Source organism: Lissotriton helveticus, chromosome 8 (assembly GCF_964261635.1).
Source record: "Lissotriton helveticus chromosome 8, aLisHel1.1, whole genome shotgun sequence".
NCBI classification, from domain to species: domain Eukaryota; kingdom Metazoa; phylum Chordata; class Amphibia; order Caudata; family Salamandridae; genus Lissotriton; species Lissotriton helveticus.
This window is the reverse complement of record NC_136069.1, coordinates 996434860-996453718: the sequence shown is the minus strand read 5'-3', so window position 1 is coordinate 996453718 and position 18859 is coordinate 996434860. Positions and strand designations below refer to the sequence as shown.

General features: G+C 45.7%; 1 protein-coding gene across 2 annotated transcripts in view; it reads right to left on the bottom strand.

Annotated features, from left to right (window-relative positions):
* ACOT9 (acyl-CoA thioesterase 9) overlaps positions 1 to 18859 on the bottom strand; it is a 597782-nt gene that overhangs the window by 490014 nt on the left and 88909 nt on the right. The window contains exon 3 of one of the 2 annotated variants that reach the window (XM_078657838.1): positions 5817 to 5843. The exons of the other annotated variant lie outside the window; for it this stretch is intronic. Within the exon in view, the coding sequence (XP_078513964.1) occupies positions 5817 to 5843 (27 nt within the window). The remainder of the gene's footprint in view (positions 1 to 5816; positions 5844 to 18859) is intronic. 2 annotated transcript variants of the gene reach the window in all.

Below are 18859 nucleotides of genomic sequence, written 5' to 3'. Positions count from 1 at the left end.
CTTTCTTACATGTGTTGTCACGCTTTAGGTTTTATTTACAATCTGTGAGCACTATTTTCTTATAACACGTTCTCTGACCTGATGTTGCAGGCATGAAACGCTCTCCCGCAACTTAATGACCTTTTTTTTTTGCAATGCAGCATCCCGTGCTTGACTTTAACAATGGTGGCAGCGTGTGCTCTTTTTAAAATTTGTGGCTTGCCCGACCTGCACTTCTCATAAAACGTGCATTTTAATTTTGCAGCGCAGCACGCTTTAAGAATAGCATCTGCACACCTTGCTTTTGTTTGGCGTACGGAGGGGGTATGACCAGTCCCTCACCACAGATTGAGGATTCCTCAAAACACACACTAGGACACCGCTCACCTCCAGGGCAGCCAACACTGCCTAATAGCCCCACTAGCGCCACCGCTGCTTGGCATGGCGTCATCATACACACTCCCCCGCCATACCCCCAGCTCCAGCGGAATTTGGGTCTTGTCCCAAGTCTGTATTGGGTCTGGGTCTGCCTATTCAATTAAAAGATACGAAAGCCTATCCTCCTTTTCCCCCTTGTTTTATTACCAATGGTGGCCGCATGTGATGTTTACAAAATGAGCATCTCACCGACTTCTTTGATTCAACCTACCAGTCTGTGTTGTGCTCCACTTTGAAAAAAGCCCCTGCAGACTTAGCCATTGTGCACGAACGCTACAGAGATGTGCGACAAGTGCTCTGGCATTTTTAGGTCTCGCCTGAGCCAGCGCATGTGCTGCTTGGAGAGACATTTTGTAAGTGGATTTTGAAAGTGCCACCACCAGGCTTTTGGTGGCCTCAAGCTTTCGTGCGCGCGTGCATCTGGCGCACCATTTGCTTGTTCTTTACTTTTGTTACAATCGCTGCACCCGGCGCTTTACCTTTAGGTAAGTAAAAACTTACAGGAGTGTGACCCATATACCTGATTAGGACTGGGTAAGGAAGGTGCAATCAAAAAACAATGTCCCATTACCTATTACCTTTAAGTAAAGCGCGGGAGCCGCGATTGTAGCAAAAGTAAAGAAATAGATGTTTTTTTCTATTTCTTTACTTTTGCTATAATCACGGCGGGTGCCGCGATTATAGTTAAATGGACAGAATCGTACAAAAAAACACTGCTTCAAAATGCCTCCTACTATTAGATGTTTATAAAGAGGTACAAGTCGATGGTAGGAAACTGATATTATTGAACACATTTGTAGCCAGCACAAAATATAAATATTTTAAAACGGACAATTGTAGAACCTGTAATCAACCTGTTCCACCTAAAGGTGGAGTACAGCAATGTCAATGCATTTTTTCACTACTGAGAGAACTGCAACCAGTATCTCGAGTCATGTTATCTTTCCAAACATAGCTTTTCACTTGGGGGGCCAGTGAATTGCAACATCCACTCTAAAACAAATGTAATCCCATGCAGGACTACAGATGGTGTTATTGCTAGTCTAGTGGTGTCTGGCTGCTTTAGTCTTTACGCTGCAGGGTTCTAAAGAACTTTACCATTTCTCAACGCTCACTACTAGAGTCACAGTAAAAGGCTCATAAGTCCAAAGCGTTGGGCCTGTGCATTGCAACATTTATGACTTTTTCACATCCTCTCAAGTACTGGGTGCACACCACTCATATGTAATTTGTTGTGGGTGTCCATATGCAGGTGAAGAGATAAGTGAATGCAACCTGGCACAATTTTTATGTGTTCCCTACAGACACTTTTTAGCTGTCTGTTATCGACTAACTATCTTTGACACTACCAATACTAGTCAACCAATACTAGTCAATCTAATTGTCTTGCTCCCTATTAAATTGTTTTTCTTACTCTTCTAGTGTCCTTCCCTTGGATCATAGCTTCTTTACTGGCTTTCTGATTGGACGAAATGCATCCCACCACTGTCTACATTCAGGGAACTTCTTTTTCATACAGCACTCCATGGAAGCTCATGTGTTTTCTTCTTTGCTCCCTCATGTGCTGCTTCCCCACTAAAATTCCTGCTCCCTGCACTTTCTGTATTGCACCCACACTCCAGCAGTTCATCTGTTGCTTCCTCCTCTGCTCTCCACCACGCTTGCTTTCTCCCTTCATTAAGGGGAGCCTGCCAGACACTGCGGCTCTCTGGTTGTGAAATATATATTGAACTTTACTAAGAACAAAGAGGGGCTTGCAGCCCACCCATTGCTTACCATTGGTATGCTTTACTGTCACTCCTGTTTGCCTCCTTATTCGATGGCTATACCTGCCCATCCTGTGCCAGTCCCTCCCCTGTAGCATTTCCAATTTACTCATATCCTTCCTCTGCTCACTTTTAGGTAACTACATTTATGTTGCTTTCACTCCCATTGTTGCTTCTGCTACCCCGTTGTTGCTTCTTCCATCAGCTTTAAAAAAAAATAACACTTCCATGCATTTTTTCTTTTTATTTACTGATGCAACTCAAACCCAAAAATAAAAATTAAACAAGCATTTGCAATGCAATAGGTCTCGGATTTATGCAGTTTGAGCTATTGGCATGTAAATGACAATGCCCTTTATTTATGTTTTGGTTTTCCAAACATAAATAAAAGGCATTGTAATTTACAATGCCAATAGCTTAAGCCCGCGTAAATGCGAGACCTATTGCATTGCAAATGCTTGTTTATAGTCTCCTCTCTCCGTTGTCCTTTTGCCTTTCACCTTTTCTCGTACTCGGACTCAATTAAAAGTAAAATATACTGAAACATCTGTAGGCCAAGATATAAACAGATTGCCCTGCTAATGTTTACCTATTATTTTGGCAGCGCAGCAAGCTTTAACAATAGCAGCCGCTGGCCATTCTTTTCGTCAGAATAAAGCAAGTAGACACAGTGGCTTGGAATACTAGCTGTGTCATTACGTGTTTGAATATCAGAAGGGGTGTCTGCCAATTTTTAGTATGCAAATGGTGTTTTCATTTTGAGATGATTTGTTCCTCCTTCTCTGAGTTTGGAACCACAATGTGCTACAATTGTGCAATCAAAAAATGTGTTTTATTTTTCGGCGAGGCACATCAGCTCTGGCTGCTACTAGATGCAAGTTTCAGTTCCTTAGAACGCTCTTTGTTCTCTTGATAGCAGGCAGCATCTTCTCTTTATGTACATGGTGTTATTCCAATTTCCCTATAGCAAGCTAGCAGTAGCTATAGTTCAGCTGATATTCCTTTGATTTGGAAAATAACTGGGTGGCGGGGCACTCGGGGTGGGGGGAGGTAGTTTAAAATCAAAGCAGAGGAGTTTCACATAAGTGACCTATTGTTTTTTTTGTATTTTCTTAAAAACACCTTTCATTCAAAAAACATTTTGTTCCTTGGGGAAAACGTGCTCTGCTTTGGAAAGCACCTTAGAAATAAACCCTCCAACACTATGGAGAAAACTCATAGACCCTCATCTCCATGTTTTGTTGATGAACCAAGATCCACTGGTTTCCCCTTCCACGTTCCAGTACTTCTTGCATGCCATCATTATCATATAACATTTCTGTAGCACTTACGAGAAGTGGGCGTGCATTCAAACTCTGTGAAGCAGATTCATGTTTTGGTCTGGCCAGACATATCTTTAGGTGTCTCACCAGACGTCAGTAATAAAAATAACTCTAAACAAGCAGTATGTCTGGCATTTCAGTTTGAGCTATTGGCGTTGCAAAGAATAATGCAATGCCAATAGCTCAAACTTTCAATTTTGCGTGACATATTGCATTGCAAATGCTTGTTCTCTCTAGAAGAAGTAGTGTCACAGCGAGGCCTGAGCAAAGGCTCGCCCCCCTCCACCAAGGCCTAAAGGACACTGGGGCAGAAATGACAATAACTGGTCCCCAGTGAGGCCATGTATACTTAATCCTCCTCCACTCACTGTGTCCTGAATGTGGCCTGGAAGGAAGCGGGGAGGAGGGAAACGCTGCTGCTGGGCCAGTCCAACACATGAAGGGGCCGACGTGCAAATGGCCCAAGGACCTTAGCATCACCTTGACCCCAGCCTGGCTCAGTAATGGGGGAGGGTGTGACTGAGGTCAGAATAGCCCAACCGACACCTCATCTGACCCACGGGACGCTGCTGTACCCTCTCCGTCCCCCTACCTTAATTTGATGGCAGGGAAGTAGGACAGCATGGAAGGTTCAGCGAGCCGGTTGGTTGAGGCCCTATAAAAACAGGCACTGAGGTGACTCTGAGGCACCGGCCTATCCCCCAAAGCCCAACTGCCCACCTTCCCACTCCTACCCTTCCTTCCAAACACATGGCAAAGATTGATAGTAGTAATGGCCTTCTTTTAAACCAGCTTCTACACTCTTGACCCGCTCATTGTTTCAGTATGTCAAGGCTTCCCTTTACAAAATGGGCCAATTTCAAGCTTGGAAATAGATATGGTTTTCCAAAGATAAAATCTGTTAAGAACTGCAAGATACTGTTCCGCATGCATTCCTCAAACAAGACACAATGGATTCCTGTCTGAACCAACAAAAACATATGTCCATGATGTTCCTGTCACCACCTCCCAAATGTTTGTATGCTTGGTTATTTGCTTGGAATAACTGTGAACATGAGCGTGTCCAACTTAAGAATAAGTAAATTAAACAATGCCTTTACTTGACTGCTCCTTTAAAAGTCTCCTTCTAAATCGATTTAGCGTAACTCCCATATAGAAATCCCGCATTAAACTGCATATGGAAGGGGTGGTATTTTGGGGGCAGAGAGAGGAAAGTAGGCTACTTGTTGAAGATTTCGAGAAAGATACCAACACATCTCTTTTGAACCTTTTGTTAAGCTGCACAGTCAAAACTTAGGTCAGGTCTCCTGGCAAGACATATTTCAATATACCTACCTAAGCCTGTGCACTACAGGCCAATTATAAGATCCCTGGTTATCCTCTGATCACCACACCACTCTTACTCTTCCCAGAGTTACAGATACTAATACTATCTAACAACTCTAGGGAAGGTACAGTTTCAAGGGAAGAGCAAGTCAGAACCGCCCCCCTCCCAAAAAAAAAACAATGTGGAATTACAGGGAGAATCTGTGATTTTGGGTTGAATTCCCCTAGTAATTTCTTATTTTGCCCCAGAGTTTCTCCGAAAGATTTTGGCTATTTTAGCTGCTGAAATCTATTTGTAAAATATATATATATTCATTGTTCCAGCAGATATAAGTATCTACAGGGCTGATAACTGCTCTTCCTGACCCCATCCGATTTAAAAGGGACCTCCTACTTAGGCCCCACGAGTACTGACAATTATTTTTCCTGCTATTTGAGTCCTTATGGTCAATTGCAAAGACCTGCATTCAACACATTCCAACTGGAATGAAACCTAGTAACTCACATCACCAAGTTCAAATCTGACAGAATGTTATGAATACAAAATAAAAGAAGATTAAATAAATCAAATAATAGAGCTAAACCATAATCATTACAACACTTTTTTAATTCTCTGTGGCTTTTACCTAGGTAGCCAAAATATGTTTATGATTATTGACTTGGCTATTAAAATCCATCATATGCACCATTTAGAAAAACCCTGCGCCCTGTTATGCTTAATTTTACGACAGACCCCAGTAAAATAAATCTGTAGCAATTGCATACATCTCAAAAATGTTGTTCCTGGCTACACAGTGGATGGAATTTGTATTCTTATGTAAAATTGTGAGGAATGCGGTTCCATTCGCAAAGCGATCCATACTGCGGTAAAGCAATGTGAGTACGCTTTTTTAGACCCTCTACACCACAAAGCACAGAAGCACTAGAAAAGTGAAACATTTAGAGTTAATGGTTGAAAAAAAACATGCATATTACTACCACACACCATCGTTTACATGAATTGGAACATGACCTGTGGAAGGAAGGAAGGCAATGAAGTGAGGGATAAAAGGAAAACACATTTTTTCGAAATGGAAAGCAAAAAATGCAATGTAAGTACCTTATTTGTACATTGTGCAAAACATACGTTTGAAGCAGCAATGGGATAAGCAATTCTCAGAGGAAGCATTTTAAGACAATCCAGTACCCAACACATACGGAAACACCGTTCCTAGTGATCTACTTCAGCAATCTGGGAGACTCCTTATCATGAATACTTAAAAAAATCCAATAATTGTGTAGAGAAGGGCTTGGGGCCACCTCCTTTTAGTCACTGGTTTTCATGTGGTTTTTTCAAAAGTTGCCATTGTTTGGGAGCACTTACAAACAAGCTGAAGACATTTTATGCAATGTTATACTGTCCTATTAGGTTTTAGTGATGGACTTCAGGGGGGATCCTTTACCTGTTGACTGCTGTTGGTTGCTGCCACGAGGGGGGAGAGAACCACAACCCCAAGACCACAAAGCGGCGCGCTCGCCGCAGGCGTAATCTTTGCACCAGGAGGCGCTTAAGCGCGTGGGCATGCCTGAGCTGCGCCTGGGCAAAGCCCAGGCCTGAGGGCGGGCCCGTCTACCCCCGTCAGCGACAGGAAAAGGCAGGGCAGGGCCACATCTCTTGGTCTCATCCTGCTGGGATTGATTTAAAGTGTAAGCACTCTGATTTAGAGATTTTTAGCCTTGGCTTATCGATATGAACTGATATTTAACTATACAAATCCAGAAGAAACCATTGAAGGCATATGGTAATACCTGCCTTCTGAATATTCTGGACACAAAAGGGGACAGAAAAACTTAGAGTGGGACTACATGACTATTTGGTATTTACATTTTTCCCTGTCTATCGACCACTTGGGATATCGTAGCACAAACGTGAAGAGAGCTGGGGTCTGATTGTGACACTCAATCCCTACATGATCATCATACACCGGGACGCTTATAATTGGACAATGGTATAGGTCCCATGGAGACCTAGAGATCTGTATAGTTATCTGTCTGATGGTCGTCAAATATTAGGTTGTCCTCCTCTTTGTGGGTCTATGTAGTTGCACCACTTCCTAATTATTTTTAAATACTTGTATCACCAAACGTACACGTTACACTACAAAAGCAGACCTGTTTGGGGGTGCTGACAGCGGGATAGTCAGGGACTTGGCTACATCAGGTTGCATAATGGGGAAGCGCTCATGCCTGCTTAAATTAAAAGCCACAAGCTAAAGAGCCATAGGGGTGGTTAACACAGAAACTGAGCTTACAGAGAGGCACTTTTCACTTACCCCTAATTTATGAATTCCAATGTCTGATTTACCAACCCTGCAAACCGCTACTCAAGTGCTCCCAGAAAAACCACTTCCACCACTATCCCTGGAAGCTACGCCTAAAAAAGTCGCACGTAGAGGTAAGAATACCACGATCCCCCCAAAGAATGGGAAGCGTAAACAAACAATTGAGGCGGGACCCAAAAGGAAGAAACTGTGTGAGAATCCTACATCCAGTATAGGGGAGGGCAAAAAGCATGATCAAAACAAAAGTAGCCCACTGTCTAGCAGAGTAGATATGAATCATCCTACTTGGGCACTGAATCTCCTGACTGACCAGAAGGCTCAAGTAAGAGACATTGTAAGAGAAGAACTGGTCTCTCTACTTAATCGACTAGATAACTTGGTAGCAGCCGGGGAAAGTAGACAAACTAATCCCAATACAATTTCATCCACACAATAGAAAGAGGGACTGATTTCGGATGTCAGATGGACATTCTTAACCTAATATCTCCGGACAGGTTGGGTGAGCATACAAGTGTTGGTCCTACCACAACCCAAGAGATAAGGCATCAGAATGTCAACAATCGCCAGCCATGTACAAGCCCTAAACATGAGAATGGGCCAATAAGGTAGCTCCCTCTACAAGGGATAGGGATAAAAGCAGCCGCCCACAATATGAGCCTAATGGGATTTCGAGTGCGCAGGCGTTGGCAGAACGCACTTATGACAGGCCTGAAACAGTAAATCTGCTGACCATAAATGTACCCCCTACTTGTTCTCTGTATGCAATTATATTGGCAGGTATCCCGAAATCACAACCAACCAGAGGGAAACACAACTTGACCTCAGCAACAAATGCCTGTTCTGGCTAGTAAAGCACAGGCAATTTGATGATTGTAGGGCAGGGGAAATCTTAATGGTTCGTAGAATAGGCTGGATGGGAAATCGACAAAAATCAGACCGAGGGGACTGTGTAATTGTAAATGTAAAAAATCCCAAAACTGTGAGTAATTTACTTAACCAGACCACATGCCATCAAGATCTAGCAACAGGAATCAGGCTGTACCCATTGGACTTTTTTTTATATTCAACACCAAACATCGTATAGGGGCCGTATTACCTCCAACACCCCAAGATGGCAACCAAGACCTCTAACTGGGGTCAGTTGGGATGCCTCTTCCAGGCCCTTACTATTTAACATACCAGTAAATATTAGATATGGAATTTTGGAGGAGGTAGATTGACACGAGGTGAGCCTGACTCCTGGTAGGAATCCTGGATGGCAGGGGTTAGATACTGAACTGGACGAGTGTAGTGGGCTGGGGGCATCGAGCAAGGATCACAAACTCGACATATCACCGGCCTACGAGTAGCTGGGGCACAAAGAAGCGGACTACCTGATGTCTTATTATCTGCCCCTGAGCAAAACCTCCAGAGAAGGTAGGTGTACGAGGTCTTCAGATATCCACCATACGACCCAAATGAGGGATATTCAAATTCCTATTACTAGTGCACTCGAGGCCCAGATGGGAAAAGTGTCCAAGGTAGCACACTGAGGGTCCTATCCTGGAATCTTGCTGGGCTTAAAAGTAAACTTGCTTGTCCAGATTGGGGGCTCTTTGTGGACAAACAGGATATATGTATGTTTCAGGAAACCTGGGCCAGGGAAGACTATCAGAGGGTGGGCTTTCATTCAACATCCCAGCCACCTTTGAGGGAAGGGGTAGACCATCCGGGGTTTTATCTACTTGCGTAGGTTCACATTTGGGTTCCAGAGCCTAGCAGTTGCCCACCCCTACGATCGACATCCAGTGTGTTTTACTTACCTGCCCTACAAAGATAACATTTGCTTTTATTAACATCTACTCCCGACCGGTTGCCACTAACTTAGAACCCGCCACTATGGACCAACTGGGTCTTTTTATTTCTACTATTGACCCAACGGTATGGTTGATTATAGGAGGTGATTTTAACTGCCAATTTGAACCTCTTATTGATCTAAGTGACACCATCCCCAGTGAAGATTCTTACTGGCAAATTCCAGACCCACAAATTCAACCTATTAAAGCATGGTCCCCGTTTGCACTACAGATCAACTCAATCACATTAGCTCATTCACTAAGAGCGTGTAATGGCCGAACAAAATCAGATATCCCGGGGCAGCTAACATTTAATGGAGTAGGCCAAGAGTCTCTGCTGGACTATATCCTGGTGGAAACTAGACTATGGCACAAGGTCTAGGATTTTTCTGTCATAATAAGGCAGGACAGTGATCACAATGCCTTGATCCTGGATTTGAAGTTGTTGAACTTGGGTTATACTAACTCCAAACGTATTCCTGTAACTCGGTACAGTGAATTAACACTCACAAATAACAGAAGGAAATTTAGGTGCGGGCAAATCAAACAATCACCAGACAAGTTGCCGATGGTCTACCAGCCGGTAATCCCAATACTCTCTCAAAAATGCGGGAGGTTGCAGTTGTAAAAGGCTTTCCCCGAGCCGTTGAGAAAGCTGCAAAAATACACTCAGAGCTAGCACCAAAATTGGCAGATACATTCCATCCAGTGGCACCCTGTAGGGTGAAAACCCAGTCTAAATGTACATGGTTTAACACTTAATGTCGTAATGCTAAGCAGGCCTTACTGGATGCTGTCAAGGCAAAGGACAAGTATCGAACTAAATTGAACCGGGCACTGTATAAAGAGACCATCCAACAGGGAAAAAAATACATGGGAATTGGAAAGGTGGGAAACCCTCAAAATGCATTAACCAATAAAGATCTGAAGACCTTCTTGGCAATAGTGAGCTCAAGTGATACTCAAGGGAGGTCAGCCACTGAACCAAATATAGCATCTGAAGCTTGGGAGAATGACTTCCGTTCCCTATATATTAGCAAGGTACTCACGACCGCAAATGCTGAACCCCTACTAATATCCTCAGAGTATTCAGAAGAGGTGGCTACAGTGATTACTATGTCTGAAGTGTTAAATGCCATCAATACATTTCCTAGCAATAAACCACTGGGCCTAGACAAAATACCGGGGGATCTTTTGCGGGAGGAAACGAAAATTTGGGGACGTATTTGTGGTCCGTATTCAACGCCATTAAGAATGGGATGGATCTCCCTGATACTTAGCGTTGGGCATAAATATTCCCGGTCTTTAAAAAAGGCTGTCCCCTTTTACCTACCAACTATAGGCCGATCAGTCTTAAATTGATGTTACCCAGAAACTCTTTGCACGGGTGCTTCTCAATCGCCTACAGGCAAGGATAGAAGAAGAAGAGATCCTTAATCCCTATCAAGCTGGCTTCAGTAAAACACCTCCACCGTCGACCAGATATTTAGTCTCCAACTTCTGTTTTCAAAAACCGTGGCAATAGAGGGTGGCAATCTCTATTTAATATTTCTAGATCTGAAGTCGGCTTTTGATCTCGTTCCCTGGGGCAAACTCTGGGATGTGCTTAGAGATCTGGGGATTACACCTTATCTCCTCAGCATTTTAGTGAGGCTTCATGTAGAAAACTTTGTCAAAGTGAGGTACGGGAAACATGGCGAACTAACCCCCCGCTTTCCTGTCAATAAAGGGGTACAACAAGGTTGCGTTCTCGCACCCACCCTATTCTGTCTGTTTATTAACTGACTTATTGACCAACTTAGAAAGGTCAAGGACAATGACGCCCCTAGGCTAGCCTCTGGTAGGGTCCCAGCGATGATGTTCGCTGATTACACCCTCTTACTCTAAAAGTCTCCAATGGGAATCCAGCTTATTCTTGGCAGCTTTGACGCATTTTGTAAGACCCAGGGGCTGGAGATTAATACAGTTGAGACTAAATACATGGTCTTCAACCCTGCCAACAAGTCTTGCTCTAATCCATCTCTGAACGGCACTCGGCTTGAAAGAGTGTCTGTCTTTGACTACCCGGGCGTTACTTTGACAGAACATCTGGAATGGGTGCCCCAGATGGCCAAAGCAAGCCTTAAATTAGCCCAGATAGTGGGAGGGCTCATGAAAGTATATAGAACATCCACCTTTAAACCAGCAGGGCCAATGGTTGAAATGTAGAAAACCCAAGCAAGGGGTGCTACAATGTATGGGGCAGAACTGTGGGGGCACTGCTCTACTACCAGTTTGAATAAGGTAGAGAACAATTTAATACGGCAGTTGCTAGGTCTCCCCTCCCAGCACACCCCTCACCCCTCTACGCTTGGGTTTGGGTATTAGGCCAATTAGCAAGAGATCGCGCTTATACCTGAAACCTATTGGCGGCGGCTATGGGTGACCCCGGAATTGGCCACCTGTCGATCAGAGCTTAAAGAGCTCTTGAGTATTCCGGGGATCACAAAAATATCCCGGCTTAAACATATTAGGGACCTTTGCAACAAACTAGGTAAAGCAGATTTATGGAGAACACCCGTAGAATCATGCCCCTAAATTTCATGGTTGGAATTGATAAGATCCTATAGAACATACAAATTTTCAGTCATCCAGGAAAGTTCATCTTGCGGCCGTTTGACGGACGATTTTATACAAATTAAAGACGAGTATAGTATGGAGCCTTTCCTGGATGACATCCAACCAATTTTGGCTAGGAAACTGTATATGCAGTTTAGAATGGGGATTTTACTGCTCCATGCCCTTACAAACAAATGTTCCAATACTGACTTTGGTGGATGCCCTGCCTGCAGCCACAAGGAAGAGACAGACCTACATGTCCTCTTCTTTTGCCCTGCTTATAGATTAATTCGGCAGAGCTGGCTCATCCAACTATGCAAGAACCTAGGCTTTGCACATTGCGCTGTGGCATATAGAGTCCTAAAGTATGACACTTATGCCACCACTGTCTTCGCCGTATCTCGTTTTTGAAACTCTATGTGGCATGCATGGCAGACCTTCCTAAATTAGCAATTATGGCTCCATCATTTTGCACTTATTTTTTATTGTTTTAATCTGGTCTAGCTGTCTAAATTTTAACTGCTTTTACTGATAATGGACCTTTGAACTTGCCCTTTTTTTCACTGTACTTTAATATTGGATCAGGACTAGGTTGTCAGAGAATTTGAAACATATTTTAATATGGTTAACATGTTTTTAAATGTACAGTTTTTCTTACATCGGCATATTGTTGTATGGCATTTTAGGACCCTACTGTAATTTTCCCGATTCATGCCCTTATATAGGTATAAATAACCATATCCTTATATAGGCATAGAAATCATAACCATATTTAGACATAGCTCATGCAGGCTAAATACAGCAGGGCTACTTCCACTAGTTCCGAAAATCCACAAGGATTTCTTGAAAAACTTGGCTTCAGCAGCTAGGGACTTTCCCTTGCTTGAATACTGACTTTTCCAAGAAATCATGGAGTTTTCAAAGAACTGAGACTCTTTGATGACGTTATTATGTCCACCTTTACGTCAAACTCTGCACCTTCAAGGTATAAATATGCCCACACTTGCCATAGCAAACACACAGTGGTTTGGAGCAGTTCGACTATCTACTTGCCCGACGCATCCTGCTACAGCAAGTGCCGAAGGAAGCCGACCCTCCAGCAGACGCACTGAGAGAGACGCTGTCTTTTCTCTTGCAGAGAAATCCAGCTCCAGTGTTTCCAAGCGCCCCTTGCGGATTGTTGGGAAATCGAGTCCTGAGATTGACCGTCTTCATTCTAAACCAAGGTACGGAGCTGATTAGACCCTAAGAGAAATCTTGGATAGATTCTTGGCAAAGAATACTAAATTTATGCTACACCTCACTTACTTCTTCCCTCGTACTAGACTTAGGTTAGGTACATCGGGGTAGGCGTAGTTTAGACGCACCAGTTGAGTACTTTTTAGCCTTTATTTATGTATATATTTAACTATTGTCTAGGAACCATACAACGCTTTTACAGTATTATTTTATCTTACTCTTCTTACTGTACGCATTATACTTTGCAACAAGTCTTACGATTGTAGCAGTTCATTTCTTCTGCATGAGAAAGAAGACTGTTCAATAAATACTTCTATTAAAAACGCCTGTCTCTCTATTTCTCTGCACCTCTGGTGAAACGAAGCATGCACGAATGAGTAAAATATCTATCTATTGTTTCCACAACTCTAGAGACACTTCTTATTCTTGGGAAACAAAGTTGTCATGTTTATGCGGTTATCAGAAACTAAATCCTTTCTTGTGAATTCGAGAAAGTTTCTAGTGACTTCTGAGCTATCTGGCACTCACAATTAAGTCTAATATATTCGATAGCGACCTAGTAGACATTAGTCCTACGTCACATCTATAGGATATATTATTCCAATGCGCAGAGCCTATTGGAAATATAGGAACTACACTACATGGCGCCCAACGTTTGGTAAGGCACTAATTTAACGCTAGATACTAGAGTAACTCAGTCGTGCTTTTCACAGAGACCCCTTTTTCCCGTAAAATACTCCAATAGACGTCTGAGTTAAAGGATGAAATATCCGCCGTAACTGAGTAGGACGAAAATCCTATGTATTCGTTTTTGGTTTTGTTCAAAGTTGAAGGATACAGTGTTCCAAAATATTGTGCACCTTATCTTTATTTCCTTGAAACTTGTTCTGCAAGACTTTCAACAAAATGTCGGATAGCGACTCCGAGACCGGTAGACCTACAAGAACCAGTGGAACTGCAGTAAATGTAGACCAACCGGGTTTAGACGTTACAGGTTTCCGACATGACGATGCGGATGCTATAAACATCCCGGAAAATGTGGGGAAAACAATAGCTATAAAGCTCATAGAAAATGGCCTATCAGCAAGCGGTGGTGGGGTCATTTTCTTCATAGAGGCACATGAATATCGCCAGACAGAGGTATTCTATTCATGGATTATCTTTCTACAAGCAAATCCAACAACACATGTGTTCCACTTCTATAAGATAGAGGAACATCCAGCGGAATACGTTCCTTTCAAGGACATTGAATTTCCACTAACTTACCAAGAGCATCAGCTCTGGTTTAAAGGCGCCCTACAACATCAAAATCACATTACCAGGCTCGGTCCCCTAGGCAGACCTGGAGCGACATGGCCGGTACTAGCTAGCTATACACCACATCCTGCCATTGAACAAATGACAGGTCCAGAACTATTAGCTCAGCTAAAAACAATTAAAATCCATAGACAATTGGTTCAATATGTCATGCGGACTCTAACAGTCCAACCTGCTATAAGAATTCCACAGCACACCCCACATCAGGGGAACACAAACAAAATTACACCACAGCTAGCAACTAATCAATAGTCATGCATTGGCAATTAAGTGCCTGCGCTTATGCCACATGGCTGCCAGAAATCTTGAGACGGCAAATACAATGTGATCAGTTGTATCAGTTTTTAATACTCTATAAGCGTGCATGCACTGTACAAAACCCAAGTTTTTGCACAGAGGAATGAGCCAATACTTCCTGGACTTGCAGTAGGCTGGGCAGAAGAAGAGAACATGCAGTTCATTTTCTGTGTCACAGCTGCAACCAGGACAGTTTGTTTGTGCAGAAGAAGACCATTTGGCTCTTAGAGGTATAGTGCTATATCTCCATTGAATGTAAAGTTTCCTAGTTAAAATAGGGTGAATAACGAGGGGGCGTGGCTAGCAGCCGATGATGGCGGTCGCATAAGGGACAGGCTCCGTGAGTGAGGCGACCTCTCCGGCTATCCGACCATTAATCCGACGAAAATCATACCTCTGGGACTGAGACCCGAACCCTGGGACCGGGCGGTCCATGAGGCAGCAACTTTAAAAACAATCCGACATTGGGAAGGCAAGTTTTGGCAGCGTCACGAAGTGGCCTACAGAAGGGAAGAGAGACCGGGGAGTATCCTCAGGGAAGAGCCCGACAGGAAGTGGCACTGATCCGGCGACATTGCACCGGAAGTGGCCGTCCGGGGCCGAGATCGCGGACGAGAGGAAATCACCCAGAGCTGTTGAGGCGGACACCCGAGCGAGGGGCGGCAGCTGCACTGCGGAGGACGGACCTGTGCGGAGAGGCGAGTCTGTGGCGAGAGACGGAGGCTGCCGAAATTGAGAAGACGGCCGCCATACTGCCCGGACAGAGAAGAAGTGGGGCGTGACTGGAGCCGAGCGTCGGCTGAAGAGCCAAATCGACCTCCGGCGCGGGGGGAAACGGTGACTGCGAGTGGCGCCCGTCGGTAAATTGAACCCGGATCCAGATCGTGACACGGCCCCACCGTCCCACCACCCGCCCACCAAGACCATCGGAGGGCTGGACTGGGGCAGCGGACCTGGAAAAACTGAACGGACACACGGAGACAGTGTGTACCGGCGGGCCCCAGGGACATGCTCCTGATCACTTATCCCATGAAGACAAAAAGCCACGACGGCCACTGACGCCGGATGCACAGACCCTCCGGGAGAAAGGTTCTGGGAGAAGCGGGACTGCACACACCCTGCATTCGAAAACAGCAGCAGTCCCACGACGTGCCACCATAAGGGGTCAGTTACACGGCACTCGGAACAGGCACTTTCAGCAGTGGAGGAGACGGCCGACCTCCGCCCAAACCCTACGGAAGGACGGTCAGTATTCAACAGGCCGCTCTGGTCTTACTTCTGCAGCTGAGGGCATCAAACACACGTTACGCCCCTACTACCAACAAGACTCGCCTGCAGCCTCACAGACACCGGGAGCCTCACGACTATTCGCTGCACGGACGGCCGCGGCGGTACCTACAGCCACGGAAACGGGCCGGAAGGGATAACACCACTAGCGACGCGTCACAGCAATTAAGTGGAGAGAACGCAACCTCCTACCCTAGAACTGGCCTACCAAGACGCCCCTCGCTCTGCGCTTATAAGGACTGACTACACCCTCAATACTTGGAGGGCTGAGAGACGGAGTTGGGAGAGTAGTGTGCGGGGGTGACCGAAGACGCACCAACGCAGAGCCAACTCACTCAGGGACATCTCTAGCGCCAGCAGGTGCCTGCAGAAGACCCCGTGGCAATGGCAGGAAAAGGCCCCAAGAGTAGTACCACGCAGACCCGCATCGACAAATATGCATGTGATAAGACCACGTCCTCCCCGAAGGATGGGAATTCACAGGCCGGCAAATCTGGAGGTGGAACGAGCAACAAAGGGGCGACACTGGACGACGTCATGAAGGCATTAGCACAGGTACAGGCGACTGTGGGATCGATCTCCACTGAAATTACGCTGATCATGGCGGACTTTCATAGAATGTCGGAAAAGGTCAAGGAGGTGGAGATTGTGACTAAATCGTTGGTAGAGGATGTCTCTGAACTACAGACGGCGATGGAAAAGATGTCCGCTGAGAATAAAGCGCTGAAAGAACGTCTGGATGATCAAGAAGGACGCTCCAGACGTAATAACGTTCGCATCCTCGGAGTGCCGGAGTCGGAAGGGACGAGAGCTATGGACCTTTATGTGGAGGACCTGATCAAAACCGAACTGAAACCGAAAGGTCTGTCCGCATTCTTCTCCGTAGAAAGGGCACACCGTGTGCCAGGAGGACAACCAAAGCCGGGAGCTGCTCCGCGACCTATTATTGCTCGACTGTTCAACTTCCGTGATAGGGATGCGATCCTTCAAGCAGCACGAACATCTCCTCCAATCAAAATACAGAACGCCACTCTGGCCTTCTTCCCGGATTATACGGCGGAAGTCGCACGTAGAAGAAGAACATTCTTTGAAGTGAAGAAAGTGCTGAGGTCCAGGGAAATTCCATACTCGATGCTCTTTCCGGCCAGACTACGTATTGTGGCGGATAATAGGACATGGTTCTTTGACACACCGGAGCTGGCGCAGGTCTGGCTGGAAGGGTGGAGACCGGCTAATCCACCGCGCAGATCCAATAGAACACAGAAACACCGGGACAATGGCCATCATCCGAGCTCCCAAGCCTCGGGAGGCGAAATGGGGGTAAACTCGCCCCTGAGAGAAGTTGAGGGGGATGAAGAGGTCGAAGAACAATAACTTGCCAAACCAAGCACTAAGACACTAAGGCACAGCTTGCCCCATCGGGCTGCCACTGGACTCTAGGAAGAAGGCCTCCAAGGAGACGACGAGAGGCCGCTGACTCCGGAGCTCCCTTTACCCCAACGCGCAAGTACACTGTATTGGGGATGGGTTAAGCACTCTGCTAAGTTGGGGGGGCGGGCAGTTCTAAGTCCGTATAGCAGGGAGGCAGGGAGGGGGGGGAGTTCAGGGACGGGGTGTTTTTTACCTTCTAGGTAGTTCTACTAGCGAGGTAAACTGTTTGGCTCATGACATTGCGACACACCACAAGGCTATCACTGAGAGGGATCGTAAACGAGTAAAACTGACGCACGTTAGCACGTCTACATCACGGACACCGAACACACTACGGGTGGGGTGCCGCGGCACACACGAACAGACATGGGGGTTTCCCCCGGGAGGGTCACTCACGGAGGGACGGTTACAATCATTCCGATGGCATGCTGATGGCCCCAAGAAGAAATAACGCACCAGGCGAAGTGGAACGAATGGCCCCAGTGGTGCCGCTCCAGATAATGTCTTGGAATGTCAGAGGGTTGGGGGACAAAATAAAGAGGGGACTGGTCCTTCAGGGCATTAAGAGGTTGGGCCCGGCCCTAGTACTTCTCCAAGAAACACACCTAGCGGGCAGTGCTCGACGGGCGTTAGATAGACGGGGTTATCAAATGGTAGCACACGCAGAATTCACCTCCGGCTCCCGCGGAACAGGTATTTTGTTACGAACATCCTCACGATTTATACTTCAGTCCACCAAGATAGATGATCAGGGCCGATTTGCTGCTATACACGGACAATGGGAGGGCAGGACGCTAAACGTGGTATCGGTCTATGTCCCCCCAGCGCTGCATGCTGTGGCACTACCGGACCTCAGCAGGTTCCTACTAGAACTCCCGGAAGGCGATTTGATTGTAGGGGGGGATTTCAACGCGGTAATACACAACACACGTGACAGATTCCCCGCACGTCCACAAGTAACTGGCATTAATAGATTTAGTAGCTTTCTGGAGGCACAGGGCCTGATCGATATCTGGCGCCAGACGCACCAGGAAGAGCAGCAGTACACCTATTACTCCGCTACACACAATAGCCTGTCCAGAATTGATTATTTCCTCACACTAGGCAATGGTCGGCTCACTGTAGACGATGTTCAGATAAGACCGAGGGGCATATCGGATCATTCACCTCTAATTCTATCCTTATCCAGTCATGAGAATACCCGCAGAAGGATATATCCGATATATCCGGGGTATTTGAAGGTACCGTCTGTTGGTAAAGACCTGAAGAAGGCTACCCGTCATTACTTTGAGGAAAACGATGCTTCGGTGGACTTCCCCTCAGTCCTTTGGGAAGCCTACAAAACAGTCCTTAGGGGACAGGCCATTTCCGCGATAACAGAATACAAACGTGCTCAGAGGAGAGAGTTGGTGGAGCTTGAACGGGAGCTCGATAGGGCAAACGCGTCACACATGGCAGACCCCACACACGACACACTACACTCCTTACAACTACGTCAGCGTCTTCACGACGACCACTTGCGACACCAAACGACGGCGGACATTGCAGCCACCACACATAGGATATACGACATAGGAGATAAGGCAAGTAAACTTTTGGCTTGGCTAGACAGAAAGAAGGGGGGCAGCAGATGTATACTAAGCTTAAATGATGTACATGGAGAGTCACACACACGACCTGAGGAGATAGTGGATATATTGGCC